The sequence below is a fragment of the Stenella coeruleoalba genome (genome assembly GCF_951394435.1).
Source record: "Stenella coeruleoalba genome assembly, chromosome: 9".
NCBI classification, from domain to species: Eukaryota; Metazoa; Chordata; class Mammalia; order Artiodactyla; family Delphinidae; genus Stenella; species Stenella coeruleoalba.
The window spans coordinates 12,247,531-12,262,258 of record NC_137155.1 but is presented as its reverse complement, the minus strand read 5'-3'; the positions used below and the strand labels follow the sequence as shown (position 1 = coordinate 12,262,258).

Here is a 14,728-nt window from a genome sequence, read left to right as displayed (position 1 = left end):
TGATGATATCAAGTTTTGCTAAGGATGTAAAGCAACTGAAAATAATGTTCATTGCTGGTGGGAATGGTTGGTAAACCAATTAGAAAAATAAGTTGAAATTACCTGACAAGTTGAGATGCATGTGCTCTAAGTCTTAGCCATTCTAGCTCTAGGTGTATGTTGCATGAAGAGATGGGTTAATAGCAGCATTGCTTGTCATGGTGAAATAACTGGAAACAGCGTAAGAGCAGAATGAATTAATACATTACGATACATTTGTATAATAGTATACTTTACATTAATGGCCATAATTGGCCCATGGCCACAAGCTTCGAAATAGATGAATCTCACTAACAATGTTAAGAGAAAAAGCAAATCAGAGAAGAATACATACTCATGATTTCACTGATACACATGTTATAAATAGGTGGAAACAAGCACTAAATTGTTAGAGAAAATGAATATGGAGTACAAATATTTTAAAAATAAGGAAATGATAAAAAATTTAGGAGAGTGATTATTTGGTGATAGAGGAGGGAGGGACTGGGACAAACTTGGGGCTTTAAACATTTTGGTGATGTTCTGTGTCTTAAGCTGGGTGTTGGGTGCATGGGTGTTCATTTTGTTAGCACTCAAACAATAATATATATTATAATACCTCTTTGGGTGATTAATATTCATATTTTTAATTAGAGAAAAGAAGGAAAAGTCTGAGTCGTGTGCATTAGCACCAGAAAAAAGGTTACAGCAGTTGTTTCAAAAGAAATAAGAAAACCGAAAATGTCAGCATTTAAATCTGATTTCCATTATGTAAGTAAAGTTAGGCGATTACATGTCAGTTGTTTAATGAATTTATGTTATTTTTGCATTTTTTGTAGTCATAGTTTTCAGTAACAGTTGAATTAACTTTTAATTTGTTAATTGTAAGTTATGCCTTTGATTATGTAACTTTCCAAGTATTATTCCAAGGTTATTTTCTATTGAGCTAAAGGAATGACTACATTGATAAAATATACTATACAATAAATGAGATTACTCCAGTGCTTCTTTTGCTTCCTAAGATGCTATTGCATATTTTGAAAATGGTTTTCTGAGTTTTCCCAACGAATAAGAATGCTATGATTACTGTCTTCAAGTGTGGCAGATGGACTGTACATGTGTAATGTGCGTGCCCGTAGTTTCTGCTGAATTCATAGGTCACCCTTTTTGGGTTTTCTTCATGGTTAATGGCCATGATCCTTGCAGAGCTTCTTCAGCATGGCCTCTGGAATGCGCAGTATCTAGGACAGATTCAACATCACCTGGAAAGCTTTAGGAAACTGAGGGAATTGCAGGGCAACAATGGGACTTAAAAACTAAGTTCTTAAAAGTGAATATATTTTGGAAGCCCAGTAAAATAGTTCTGTGTCTTGAGAACTTTAGGTATTTATTAAAAGCTTAAAACAGAGAACTCCCTACAACGCGCCCACCCATATAATGAAGAAACCAGGAGGAGCTACTTGCTACTTAATTAAACAAACAAACAAATAAATAAATTTAATTCGATAGATCCTACGAAATACTATTGAGCATCTACCAGATAGTGCCAGATAATGTTCAAGGCACTGGAAATATAACAGAGAACTAAACAGATATTATGTAATAATAATAGACCAGTGTGTATCATTTAATTCAGAAGTCTCCCTTACAGGCCTATAAGCTTTTTGAGGGCAAGGACCTTGCTTGTTCTGTGAGCCAGTTTTTCTTTTCCTCAGCACTTAACAATGTCCAGCACATTCATATGCATTTAATACTTACTATTAATCATGACCGTTAATACATTTAACGTTTGTTTGTTGCATGAGTGAATGTGTCCCAGAGCCACACAGCTCATCCTTGGTGGAGCCAGAGTTTAACCTGGTCTTTCAATAATGATAAACAGTTGCCATTTATTTTGAGCTTACTCTGTCCAAGGCACCGTGCTCACCGCTCTACAGTCCTCATCTCTCTTAATCCTTACAAATGCCTGAGATACAGGTATCATTGCCCCCTTTTGACTGAGGAGGGTTCTGAGCCTCAGAGAACTTGTGTCTTGCCCAAGGTCACCCTCTAGGTCTGTCCCCTTCAACATCTGCGCTAGGCTGGGACCAAAATCCTTCCTCTTTCCACAGCCTTTATTTCTGTGGGAGCCGGACTATCCTTGGCTACCTAGAAGGGAACACTTCAGTTCATTAATTAATTGGGCTGCATGGTGCAAAGCCAGCCATTTGGCGGATTACCTGTCCCCTCCCCACAATGAACTGACTGATTTGTTTTACAGAATTGACCACATCAGCTAGTTATTTTAATGGTAAATCAAATTACGCTCATCTACTTTTTTCTTTTACTAAGTGTCCAGCTGGCTGAGAGTTTAGGATCAGATACGCCTAAATTATAATCCAAGGTCAGCCACTTATTAATTATGAAACCTTGGGCAAGTATTTAACCTCTTTAGGCTTCCGTCACTTTATCAGTGGAAGTGCAGGTGATAGTAATTCTACCTAGTCTAGTTAATCGTCTCACTAAGAGGTAACTCTTTAGCTCCTAACACAGTGCCTGACCCTTAAGGAGTTTTGTTGAGCGATAGCCGCCATTATTATATTTATCATTGTAATTGTCAACCTAATGTTTTATTTCAGTATCTTCTTTGTTCTGTGACTTTTACTGACCTCCTTGACCTACAACCTCAGCTTCCTTCCAAGGTAGACAGAGTTAGTTACTTTTTGCTCATTGGATATTACTCCTTCATTATGGAACTGTTATAAAAATTGGCTCAAGTCTCATTGCCTACCTTCCAATTATAGGCACTTTGAATGCCAGTTCATTCATCTTTTTTAGTCTCAGCCCTTCCATATCGTCTAGTATGTAGGTGCTCTATGATGTTTGTCAAATTGAATGGATAGGTCATGTCTCTATTCATAGTGAATGGGTAGATCGATTATCTTTTGTGCATCATTGTTAATGTCATTGAGGGTATTACATTGATTTTTTTTTTGGCATGTTGGGTCTTTGTTGCTGCGCGTGGGCTTTCTCTAGTTGTTACTCTTCATTGTGGTGCGTGGGCTTCTCACTTGTGGTGGCTTCTCTTGTTGCAGAGCACGGGCCCTAGAGCACGCGGGCTTCAGTTGTTGTGGTGCACGGGCTCAGTAGTTGTGGTGCGCGGGCTCTAGAGCGCAGGCTCAGTAGTTGTGGCGCATGGGCTTAGTTACTCCGCGGCATGTGGGATCTCCCCGGACCAGGGGTGGAACCTGTGTCCCCTGCACTGGCAGGCGGATTCCTAACCATTGCGCCACCAGGGAAGTCCCCATTGATTTTTGATGAGGTCTTCACCCATATCATTTGTGTCCATCTTTTAATGCTGGCACTCTTTTTATTTGAATATGGCTTGCTAATTCTACTCTGGACTCAGATCTCTTGCTTTCCGTAGAGATTTTCACTGCTTATATAGTGAGTATTGATTTTTGTTTTTTTCAACGTTTTTCTTCTTGCTACTGCTGTATTACAGACTTTTTGCTGCCATTCCTGCCACAGGACTTTATAAAAAGACTTTCTCACTTCCACTTCAAATTTTACTTCCCACATTGCTTTAAGGTATACATTTTTCTCTTCCCCCCCATCATTAATACATTACCATTTGACTCTGTCATTAGGCTGTCAATCTGTTAAACTCTTGAAGAAGAGAGACCTTATTTTAAATAGGCCTGATACTGTGCTGGAGAGATGGGTGCAGTGTCTACAATTCTATTCTTGTCAAGAATAGGCTTTTGAAATTTCAAGAAGAAATGAAATTTAGAAGAGCTACCAATCCATGAAAGATCGAAGGAGGATAAAATAAGTTAGAGAAGGACAAAATCCACATCAGAGTTCTTGGGAAGGCCCCTTGCCTTATTTTAAAATAACTAATTATGAAACAAAGAATATCCTGAATGGCCAGACTGCGGATCCAGGCATGAAATTCCCTTCAAGGAAAATGGCAGTTTGAGGTCCCTAAGGCTGAGGGTCCCCATTCCGTTGTTAGTGGTCAGAAAAAGAAGCACTTTGCATTTGAATTTCTTGGTTAAGGTAGTAGAGAATGGGGCGTTGCACCTGGATGAGGAAAGGAAAGGGAAACATTTAGTAACTATTCCCAAAGAAATGTCGTACAAACGGTGACAAGTGGCAGTTCCTGCATTTCCGGTGAAGTTAGGATGCGACACAGGCCTGAAGTGCAGCGGGAGAGAGTTATGTGAAAATTCAGACAGACTGCCTGGGTTCTGAGATTCTTGAATATGTTATGAAGCAGAGCAGGACTTGCCCCACAAACAAGGCTGGAGAGTTTTCCAAGGTTCCGAGTCATCAGGCAGGGTTTCCAGGGACAGCAGTGCCACAGCCTCAGTTGTTCTGAGATAATCTGACCTGATGCATGAAGAAAGCCAATGGAATTTGTTGGACCTCAGACTTCACATATAAAGGTGGGTGGCAACCAAGCAGGGAGATAAGTCAATTCTTTCTGAAGAAGGGAGCTCAGACTAGCCCATTTGCCTCGTAATTGTATAAAATACTACAGCAAATGAGAGGCTGCAGTTACCTTCCTTTCAAGCGTAAGAAGAATTTGCATTTCTGCTTAAAACTGAACAATTGTCAATGCAAAGGAATTGATCCAGTTAGATAAGAAAGTTTCATATTGGGATTGTCACCTATAGACAGCAGTGAGGGTTAGAGCTGAAGGAACTACACTCCTTAAGCTGCTTCCATGAAAAACTTCAATCAACTGCTAGCTTTTGCTTTACAAACTTTGACGTATGTCCCTTGACCTTTAACAACTACCCCTTCACGTTTGACACTTAACGTTTGCTACATGATTAAAATTCAGCGTTAATTAATTTTAACACTATCAGTTAAGTTATATTTAGCTGAGAACACTCACTTTTGTCTTTTGTGAGTAGCACTGCAGCGTTATTACAAAGAGGTAGTCAGGAGGGCAACAGAGATACGAGAAGAGAAGAATGATTCAGTGTGCAGATAATTGTTTCGAGTGAAATTTAGCGTGGTATTTTTGTTCCTGTCCTCAGTAGAACTGAGATTTAGCACCTCGCGTTGGCTTTTAGCCCTCACCCCCACGAAGGAGGAGGCTGTGCTGGGCGGGTGCTGAGAATGAGGCACACCAGAATTAAATCATAGCACAGCTCGAACACCGGCAAGAATCTTCTCTGGCCAGCTCTTGGGTGCAAAACTGGCAATTCCAAGAGAAAGGCAAGGCGTCCCCGGAAAGATCTCCTTATGGTGTGGCATCACCCTTAATGGGGAGGTTTGACATGGTCGTGTCAAGAGCATCACCCCCAAAGTGGCGACCATTCCCAAAGTAAACAGTGGAAGCCAGGATGTTTAGCCATAGCAGAGTTATAGTTCTAACCTTAAAAAGTCATCCAGGAGGTTGTCGTATGGATGGCTTATTCCGTAACGTGACCAATAAGCTCACCGGAAATAGATGAAAGCCAAGAAATGTGTCCTCTCTCCCTGAGTATTCCAAGTGAGAAAACATTTTTATTGGTTTATTTATTTCGTGCTCTTTTGCTCTGTGGAAAGATTATGATAAGGATAAGCATGTGCAGATCTTGCTTTTACCTGAGGCTCAGAATGCTAGAGAACCATTACTACTGCTACTCTTTGGGATATTAGCATGAAATTGTGGTCCACAGGTTCACAGGGCCACTGAAATACTTCTTTGTATGGAACAGGAAGAGAGAAGCTCTGCATTTGGTAGATAGTGCAGGTGAAGCACTATTCATATGTAAGTCACCCAGATGTGTCTCACCGAAGATCCAGTAATAGTAATAAAAAACTGAATTGGGGGGTTCTTTGAAACAGTATACTCAGGTAGCCTCCAGTTGCTAAAAACTAAACTAACAAAAGAAGACAACTTCGTAGCATTTTCCTTTGCGTATGACAGAACACTTTGCCTCCAGTAATTCATGTTTTATGTTCTAGAATCTAGTTCCATACCCTCATCTCATCCTTTACCTACAGCTGGAGGGCACTTGATCTCTGGCAGATTTTCTTTTCCTGCCCACCCCCTGGGAAAAACTACAGCCAAGGACTTATGTAGTTTAAAGGATTTAAACTACGGTGCCAAGGATTTAAGTAGCTCTGTTTCTGTAGCCGAGCAATTCAGCATCAAGTCACATTTCTCTTGGTTGGGCTCTGCTAGAATGTCCCTGTCCTAGTAACTGCCTTGAGTCTTAACCCCGAGGTCAAGTCTACCTTGTGTTCTTGATGGGACACCAAATACCTATCTTGGTCCAATGTATGAGATCGAATCAGCCCTCTAGGATGGGGTTCCTGGCTTTTTGTTTTCTCAGTTGTCTCCATCCCCCTGACTCCAGGGTAGTGGAGTCCTAGTTATGAAACCTAGTCTTATGAGTAAGACCTTGTTACCACTGAGAACATCTCTGGTTTCAGTCTTCTGCTCAGGCCTCTGACCTGGTCCTACGCTGTATTCCCTGTCAGCTGTCTCTGCTCATTGCTTGTCACAGCAGCTCTGATCTGTCTACTTCCCACAGTCACTGGGCCTTCTGGATACTCTGATTCACCTTTCAAACTGGACTGACTCCCCACCCCTTCCGCTGAATAAACTTCCAGGGCTCCAGTTCCTGGTTCCTCCCATCCTGTCTTTCTGCAGTTGACCTTGGCCCAATCCTGCTATGAGGTCATGCAGGCAAAGGCTGACCTTTAATATTCAGAGGATCAAGCATAGATGAAAGGGGGAAAATCATACCCTATATTTAGGAGCAAATAACATTTTTAAGGGTGGGAAGACTTTATAAAAGTCAAGTTTGCTAGCCCTTGAGTCTTCTAATTCTTTTTGGCTTCACTGGGTTTAATGTAAGATGGAAACATTTTAACCTCAAATACTTACTTTCAAAGTAACATTTCAAGTGAGAGAGTAGCATGGACATACATCTACCAAATGAAAAATAGGTAGCTAGTGGGAAGCAGCTGTATTGCACGGGGAGATCAGCTCGGTGCTTTGTGAGCACCTAGAGGGGTGGGATAGGGAGGGTGGGAGGGAGAAGCAAGAGGGAGGGGTTATGGGGATATATGTATACATATAGCTGATTCACTTTGTTATACAGCAGCAACTAACACAACATTGTAAAGCAATTATACTCCAATAAAGATGTTAAAACAAATCTGTTTTGCAATATCTTTCTTCAATGGATTGAACAGGTGGCTTTGCATATTCCTTGAGATTGAAGATAATTTTACTTTGTAAGTTATTTTTCTCTCTGTTTTTACATTTTAAGGTGTTGCACAATGGCCTCGTTATGGAGATGAAACATCCGACTGTGGGGAAGATATCAGTCCCAGGTTTGAAAATTTTTATTTTTCTTAACTCCTTCCTTCATGAACTTGTCCCTTGTGCTGATCACTGCAAGTAGTTGATGACCCTCCAAACAACTTGTCAAGACATTATCTAAACTTTTCATTTTGGGTAAAAGGGGAACCCTAGAATCACACCCACAAGCGTGTTTGCTGAGGCTGTGGACTTGTGTCTTCACTCTGTCTGGGTGACAAAAAAATGCTTGTACTCCTAGCTCCATTCTGTGGAATCACGTACTCACACAAGTGCTTTATGGCCAACAGATAGATGGCGATAGATATGGAAAATGTTCTGAAGTTACGCTTGGTTTGTATGAGAATGAGAAAGAAAGGCAGGCACCATAGAGGTGATGTCCAAGCAAGGCTACTGACTGCTCAGGCCAGGGCATTTTTTTTTTTCTTTTTTTTTTTTTCTGAACTGTGGTTTAAGGTATGGATCTTAGCTTTGTCGATCAAGAATGTTTTCAGTAAACTCAGAATATATTGAATTTTTGTAACTTGACTCATACCAAACAAACTCACTGAAGACATTTTGGCCTTAAGCCAGAGTGCCAGGTTTTTCACTTCTAGGGAGAAACCTCAGGCCTGACTCTCAGAGCATCCAAACTGTAGTGAGAGCTTATGATCAACCTATTGGCCCCAACAGACTGCGCTTCTCTAGTGATCGTGACATTACCGTTCCTCAGATCTGCTGTCTCTACTCTGGGCATTGTTAGAAAGACACTCCACATTCTTGTCCATCGCATCCCTATTTTGTAGGCTATACACAAATCATACACATTTTTTTTCCTCTTCTTTTGACAGAGAATAAGGAAATTAGTTAGAATATAACTTTGGTCATTGTTTTCCTGAAACTATATCCTGGTCGCCTTGCTTGAAATTTGGGTATTTCCCAAATCCCTCAGTCACATCTGTCAAACGACATAAGTATTTACTTCTATAGGTATCAGATCTCAATTTCTTGAATAACTGCTATTGTTAAGTTGGTTGTGGGTATAACCTAATTGTAAGATTTGGGATCAGCTGGATAATAATGTCCTAGAACAGATCAGATCATGGCCACTGGCCAACAAAAAGAATGAGAGGAAGGAAGTATGATGAATAAGGCAAATTGAAGGAGAAAGTTCTGATATTCAGGAGTATAAGGAACGTTATACATGAATTAAGGGAGGTAACTAAGAGAGAGAGCAGGTATAAGCATATCAGAAACTGGGATCACATGTTTACAGGGAAATGCTATATGGCATAGAAAAGTAGTGGGAAAAAAGCATGTTGATAAAAGCTAAGAAAGTCATTTATTCATTTATATTATTGAGTATGTACTATGTGCCAGGCTCTGGGTCCTGGGAATGCAAAAAAAAAAACCAGGCAACTTGGCCCTTGGCCACATGAAGCTCATACTCAATGGAAAGTCATATAGTAGAAGCAACCAACAAATGTTTCTGTAACTGTAAGTCATGATACGTGCAAAGAAGGGGTATGAACAGTGTGCTTCGTAGAGAGTAACGGGGACAGAGGAACCTGTGATCGTTTAGGTTGATCAGAAAAAGCCTCTCTGAGAGGATGACTTGGACACTGAGAATTGAAGGAGAGTTAGAAGTTGACATTGAAGAATAGGGGAAGAGCATTCGAGCAGAGGGACCAGCTTATGAGAAGGCTCTGAGGTGGGAAAGAGCTGGGTATGCTTTAAACGAGAACGGAAAGTGAGGAAAGATTTCTCCAAAGAAGACATACAGATGGCCAACAAACACATGAAAAGATGCGCAACATCACTCAGAGACATGCAAAACCACAATGAGGTATCATCTCTCACTGGTCACAATGGCCATCATCAAAATATCTACAAACAATAAATGCTGGAGAGGGTGTGGAGAAAAGGGAACCCTCCTACACTGTTGGTGGGAATGTAAATTAGTGCAGCCACTGTGGAGAACAGTTTGGAGGTTCCTTAAAAACATAAAAATAGAACTACCATATGACCCAGCAATCCCACTACTGGGCATATACCCTGAGAAAATTCAAATTTTCTCAAAATTCAAAAAGAGTCATGTACCCCAATGTTCATTGCTGCTCTATGTACAAGAGCCAGGACATGGAAGCAACCTAAGTGTCCATAGACAGATGAATGGATAAAGAAGATGTGGCACATATATACAATGGAGTATTACTCAGCCATAAAAAAATGAACGAAATTGAGTTATTTGTAATGAGGTGGATGGGCCTAGAGTCTGTCATACAGAGTGAAGTACGTCAGAAAGAGAAAAACAAATACCGTATGCTAACTCACACATATGGAATCTAAAAAAACGGTACTGATGAACCTAGTGGCAGGGCAGGAATAAAGATGCAGATGTAGAGAACAGGCTTGAGGACACGGAGGGGAAGGGGAAGCTGGGACAAAGTGAGAGAGTAGCATTGGCATATATACACTACCAAGTGTAAAATGTAAAATGCAACAGTGGGAAGCTGTTGCATAGCACAGGGAGATCAGCTTGATGCTTTGTGACCACCTTAGAGGGGTGGGATAAGGAGGGTGGGAGGGAGGCTCAGGAGGGAGGGAATATGGGGATATATGTATACACATAGTTGATTCACTTTGTTTGTTGTACAGCAGAAACTAACACAACATTATAAAGCAATTATACTCCAATAAAGATAAAAAAATTAAATAATTAAATAATTAAATAATAAATAAATAAGTAGTGAATAAAGAGGGGCAGGAATGGAGACTGAAGAGAGAAGCAGAGCCTCAAGGCCCCACTAGGTTTAGTTTTACTCTAGTTTTAAGCAGAGGAGTGAAATGACACAACTTGTAACTTAAAGCAGGGAGTCAAGTTAGGAAGTTATTACAAGACTTCAGGTTACATTCGGCATCTGAAATTAAGGACGTGGTAATAGCGAGAAAGAGAAGGGAGTAGTCAAAGCAAAAAAATGTGATCATAGTGCTTTCAGTATGAGAAGACTTTAAAAAGCATTTTGTCCAGTCGTTTTTGACTTTAATTTTTAAACAGTGGAACTGATTTCTCAAATGAAGTCTAACTATCTAAAACAGATCAAAGTCGAATTTTGCAATTGATAAGTTAGCACTCCAACTCTTTACCTTTTTTCCCCTGCTTTCATCATATTATACTCCTCCAAACACCTCTTTGGAACCATGGGTCCCTAAAGAATAATTCAAGAAACACCGAGCTAATTTAATTCCACAAGTTTACAGATGAGGTCATACCACATTGATATCCCCAACACATGAGAGAATAAGATAAACATTTGAAAGTTAATAACAGTTATTAGCATGATAGTAAGGAAAAAAGTAAGTCAGAGGCCAACCTAGAATGAACTCATTGGATGTAACTCTCTATCAGTCAGATGTGCATTTACTGACTTTCCTTGGTAAATAAATAAACAATCAATCAAGAAGGAAATATTTTTTCAGACTCCTAAAGGAGAATGCATACCTCTTTTGCTCACTTTAATGTATGTGTATCAGTTAGCTATTCTCACAATAATGCTGTGTAACAAATAACCACAAAAATCTCAGTAACATTCAAGCATAAGCATTTATTTATTCCGTGCATGTGGATTGGATGGTAGATGACTGATCTAGGCTGGACTTGCCTGGGTGGCTTTGCTTCTAGATGGAGGTCTGGCTGGACTTGGCTCCAGTGTGAGTTAGGCCCAGTTCTGCTCCATGTGCCTCTCATTTCTTCTCATGGCAATGCCAGAAGAGCAAGAAGGCAAACAGAAACCCCAATGCCACTTAAGAGCTTTTGCAGGACTAACAGACCCTTCTGCCCACAACTCATTGGCCAAAGCAAGTGTTAGGCTATATGGGGTTGGGGAAAATATATCTCTCTTTTTAAGAGAAACTGTAAAGTTACATGGTGAAGGCATGGGCAGAGGGAGGGGTAAATAACTAGGGCCCAAAATACAATTTACTACAATATAATCCTCAGGTCTACAGCAATCTCTTTTTAATCTCCTTTTGCAAATTTTTATTTTTGTTTCTTTAATTTTTATAGGGCTTAGGCATCTTGTTGGTATATCTATCTTATTGACTGACCTTATATTCTCCCTATAGAATTACCAACAAAGGAAGTCTCAGATCTGAGATGAAATGGATGTGTTTAGATTATTTTTGGAATTAGTATCTGGGTGTCTGTAGAGGGCAGCACATCCGGACTCCCCATGAAGGGGAGAGACAATTCTGCTCATAGACATAAGATAAGAAGTTGCTATTGTATCTCCTAATTCAGTGTATCCCAGTAAGAGACCACTCAGACAGGATGAGATATTAAATGCAAAGAGAATTTATCAGTAAATAATTTAAAATTTTCCCGTGCTTTGTCCTCTTCATTGATATTATTTACGGATGATAGTTCCGCCTTTTTTTGTAAGGAATGTCCTCATTGGGAACCTCATGAATGCTGTAGAAATAACTCAGATTCTCCCACAATGCCTCAGTGAGGCGAATCCGCCAAAACAGGACAGGTGGCTGTAGTTAAAAGTGGTGTTTATGCTGCACTGTTTCCTAGTTAGCCAGTGGACACACATTTTGGGATTCATTAAATGTAGTTCTGCTGATTTACATGTATGTCTGCATCTTTACATTTACAGTGAAAATCATAATTAAAACTACTTATTTATATTACCTTTGTTATTAATGAATCTCTTGTGAACAGGACTGAATTTTCTACATGTCGCACTAATTTGCCTGAAGGATTTTCCATCTTAGTCATTATGAGAAATTTGTCTCTTGGAGAACAGAGTTTATGGCACATTTTTTAGAGATGTGTAGATCCACAGCAGCCCCTCAGATTCTCACATTAGAATTCCTGTATAGGCGAGTGCTCATTGATTAAAACCTTAAAGGTGCTCGTCCACCAAGGTTGAAGACACTTTGAACAGGAACGGGAAATTATTTACCTCTTCAGAATTTCTTTCTGCTACTTAAATAATTATTGTCAGCACTTAATACGTTGTTCCAATATTTGTAACCATTACCAATATTGAAATAATAAATGAAGTAGCATAGTCCAGACGATCTCCTTTATTAATTTATATCTATTGTAACATGCTCCCTTTTCATATCGTTTCCCACCACCTCCAATCTCCAGTAAACAGTTAAGACAGAAATTTCATTTGTGTATATACGTGTCATAGTTAAAACATGCAAACTAGTTAATAGTCATGAATTATCTCTAAATATGAAATGTAGTTCTGCTAATACTATCATTCTTTCATTCTTGTTTATTAAACTACTCTCTCATTCGACCTTTAAATCCTATTTTACAGTTAAAGGTAGAAAGATACAAAGAAAACTAGTTATTAATTGGAGTATAAATGAGAAGATGCATCATATCTCTTTGCCCAGCTTAAGTAATCTGGTGTTCTGTGAGTCCCTGGTGAGTGGAGTAGTCAGTCAGTAGTTTCAGCTCACCATTCGTTTAGTGACAGAAGTGTCAGCACAGTGGGCACAGTCTACTAATTTGCTCATAATTAACTAAGGTAACCTGGTTGAGTGCTAAAACCTTAAACACACCCACACTCACACACACAACTTAACTCACTAAACCTACCGTGTCCCATACGTTATATGAAGCTCTGGTGTTAGGGCTGTACCCAGGCCGGGCCCAGTCACTCATGGAGCTTACAGTTTGCCAGGAAATTTTTTTGTTGTTCTGAATAATAAATTCAGAAAAGTGAGATGGGCGTTTCCGTGGAGAACCAGAGGCAACAGCAGGATGGCCTGAAAGCGCAGATGAGGGAGGCCTCACCTAGAGCGTGGGATCAGCAAAGGTGTCCCTGAGAATGAAATGTAAGCAGACACGTGACCTACGACCAGTTGTCATCTGGGCCAAACTGCTGTGGGCTGAGGGAGGGACGGGGAGGTGCTGAGCGTGGTGCTGGAGGAGCTGAGAAAGGGCAGGAATGGAGATGACCCTGGAGAGGTAGCCAGAGGCCAGGAGAATAAGACCTCAGATAGAGCTAATGGTCACATTACAAACAGATCAAAATGTAAAGGAGATCTATGCTGAGGTCTCAGGTCTCTACTCTCTGGGGGTGAAGTGGGACCCAGAGGAGGAAATTGGGAGGAATCTCAAACGTGGTTTGGCAGGTGTTCTCACTGACTGCTTTTAGGTGTAATTTCTAAAATGCTTCTAACTCCATTGAAAATTTTTATAAAACTTCTAATGTCCTGAATTTTAAACTGTGAAATTGATAAAATTCTCATTTGTTAATTACGGAGGTGAAGAAGGTCATTACAGGTCATACCACATTTCCTCAATAAGAGATGGGCCATCATATAAACATCACGTTATTTGTGATTTTAGTGGGAAGATCTTACACTAGTTATCACATTCCAAAGACTGCCACTTTCCACTGAGCCATTCACTAGTTGCATCTTCTTATAATACCGCTGGCTGTTGGCCTTTTAGCCAGAAAGGAACACGTTGTCCTTCCGGGTACTGTGTAGATGCCAGAACAGCCTTGGTGCTGAGTTCCAAACTTCAAAGGATGTCACCGAAATAGAGTTTGATGCATACCTCTAGTTTCTCACCATAACCTTTTACCAATACCTCCCCGTAAATGTGCACGGTGGTCATTTGATTCCAGCAGCACTTCTGGGAAGTATTTGAGTGGTGAGTGTGTCAGGGCTGTGAGAGGGAAGCCGTCTTCTATCGTGCAAAATGATTTTAAATTGAATTACCCTTGCCTGCTGGTCCCTTGATCTGTGTTTTCAGAAAGCAGCTCTAAGTTCTTTTAAATAAAACTTTTCTTAAGTTTTCCCCCACAGTATTTTAATATTTGGAACCTGCAACAAATTTTAGCTAGTGAGCGCTGGATACAGGAAGAACAGTCACCACTATGAATTAATGTAGCTCAAACCAAAGTATTCGAATATTGACATTTGGATTTTTATAGTGACTTTCTAAGAAGCTGAATGTACTTCTTTATTTGATTATCTAACATACTGTATTTCCAGATGTTTTGCAAGACTTTTTATAAGTGATGATCTAAGACACCTTTCTTTTGTAAAGCTCCTGCAGGGCAAAGATGCTGTCATTTAAACTCTAACCAGCACCCTCTGTACCAAGGAAGTACCTAACAGACGTTTTCTGGATGGTGATTAGGATAAAAAAGCTACTAGATGAAAAATAACTGAAAAGATGATTTGTGACAATTTAAAGCAGTATGCATTTTTTTATGAACAGATTGACTACCTGTGGAAGCTATCTGAAAGAGATCTGTTTTACTTCTTAGTTTGTTTCCAGTTTGAAGTACATATACTAGACGGAGTCACCACCTAGTCTCTGGCATGGTTGCAGATCTTCCTCCCTGTGCTATACATGCCTTCAGCTTTCCCTGTTAC

General features: G+C 40.0%; 1 protein-coding gene across 3 annotated transcripts in view; it reads left to right on the top strand.

Moving 5' to 3' along the window:
• SUGCT (succinyl-CoA:glutarate-CoA transferase) overlaps positions 1-14,728 on the top strand; it is a gene marked incomplete at its 5' end in the record, with an annotated part of 694,779 nt that overhangs the window by 580,460 nt on the left and 99,591 nt on the right. For all 3 annotated transcript variants that reach the window (XM_079931161.1, XM_079931162.1, XM_079931163.1), the window contains one exon: positions 7,281-7,344. In XM_079931161.1, the coding sequence (XP_079787287.1) occupies positions 7,281-7,344 (64 nt within the window). The remainder of the gene's footprint in view (positions 1-7,280; positions 7,345-14,728) is intronic.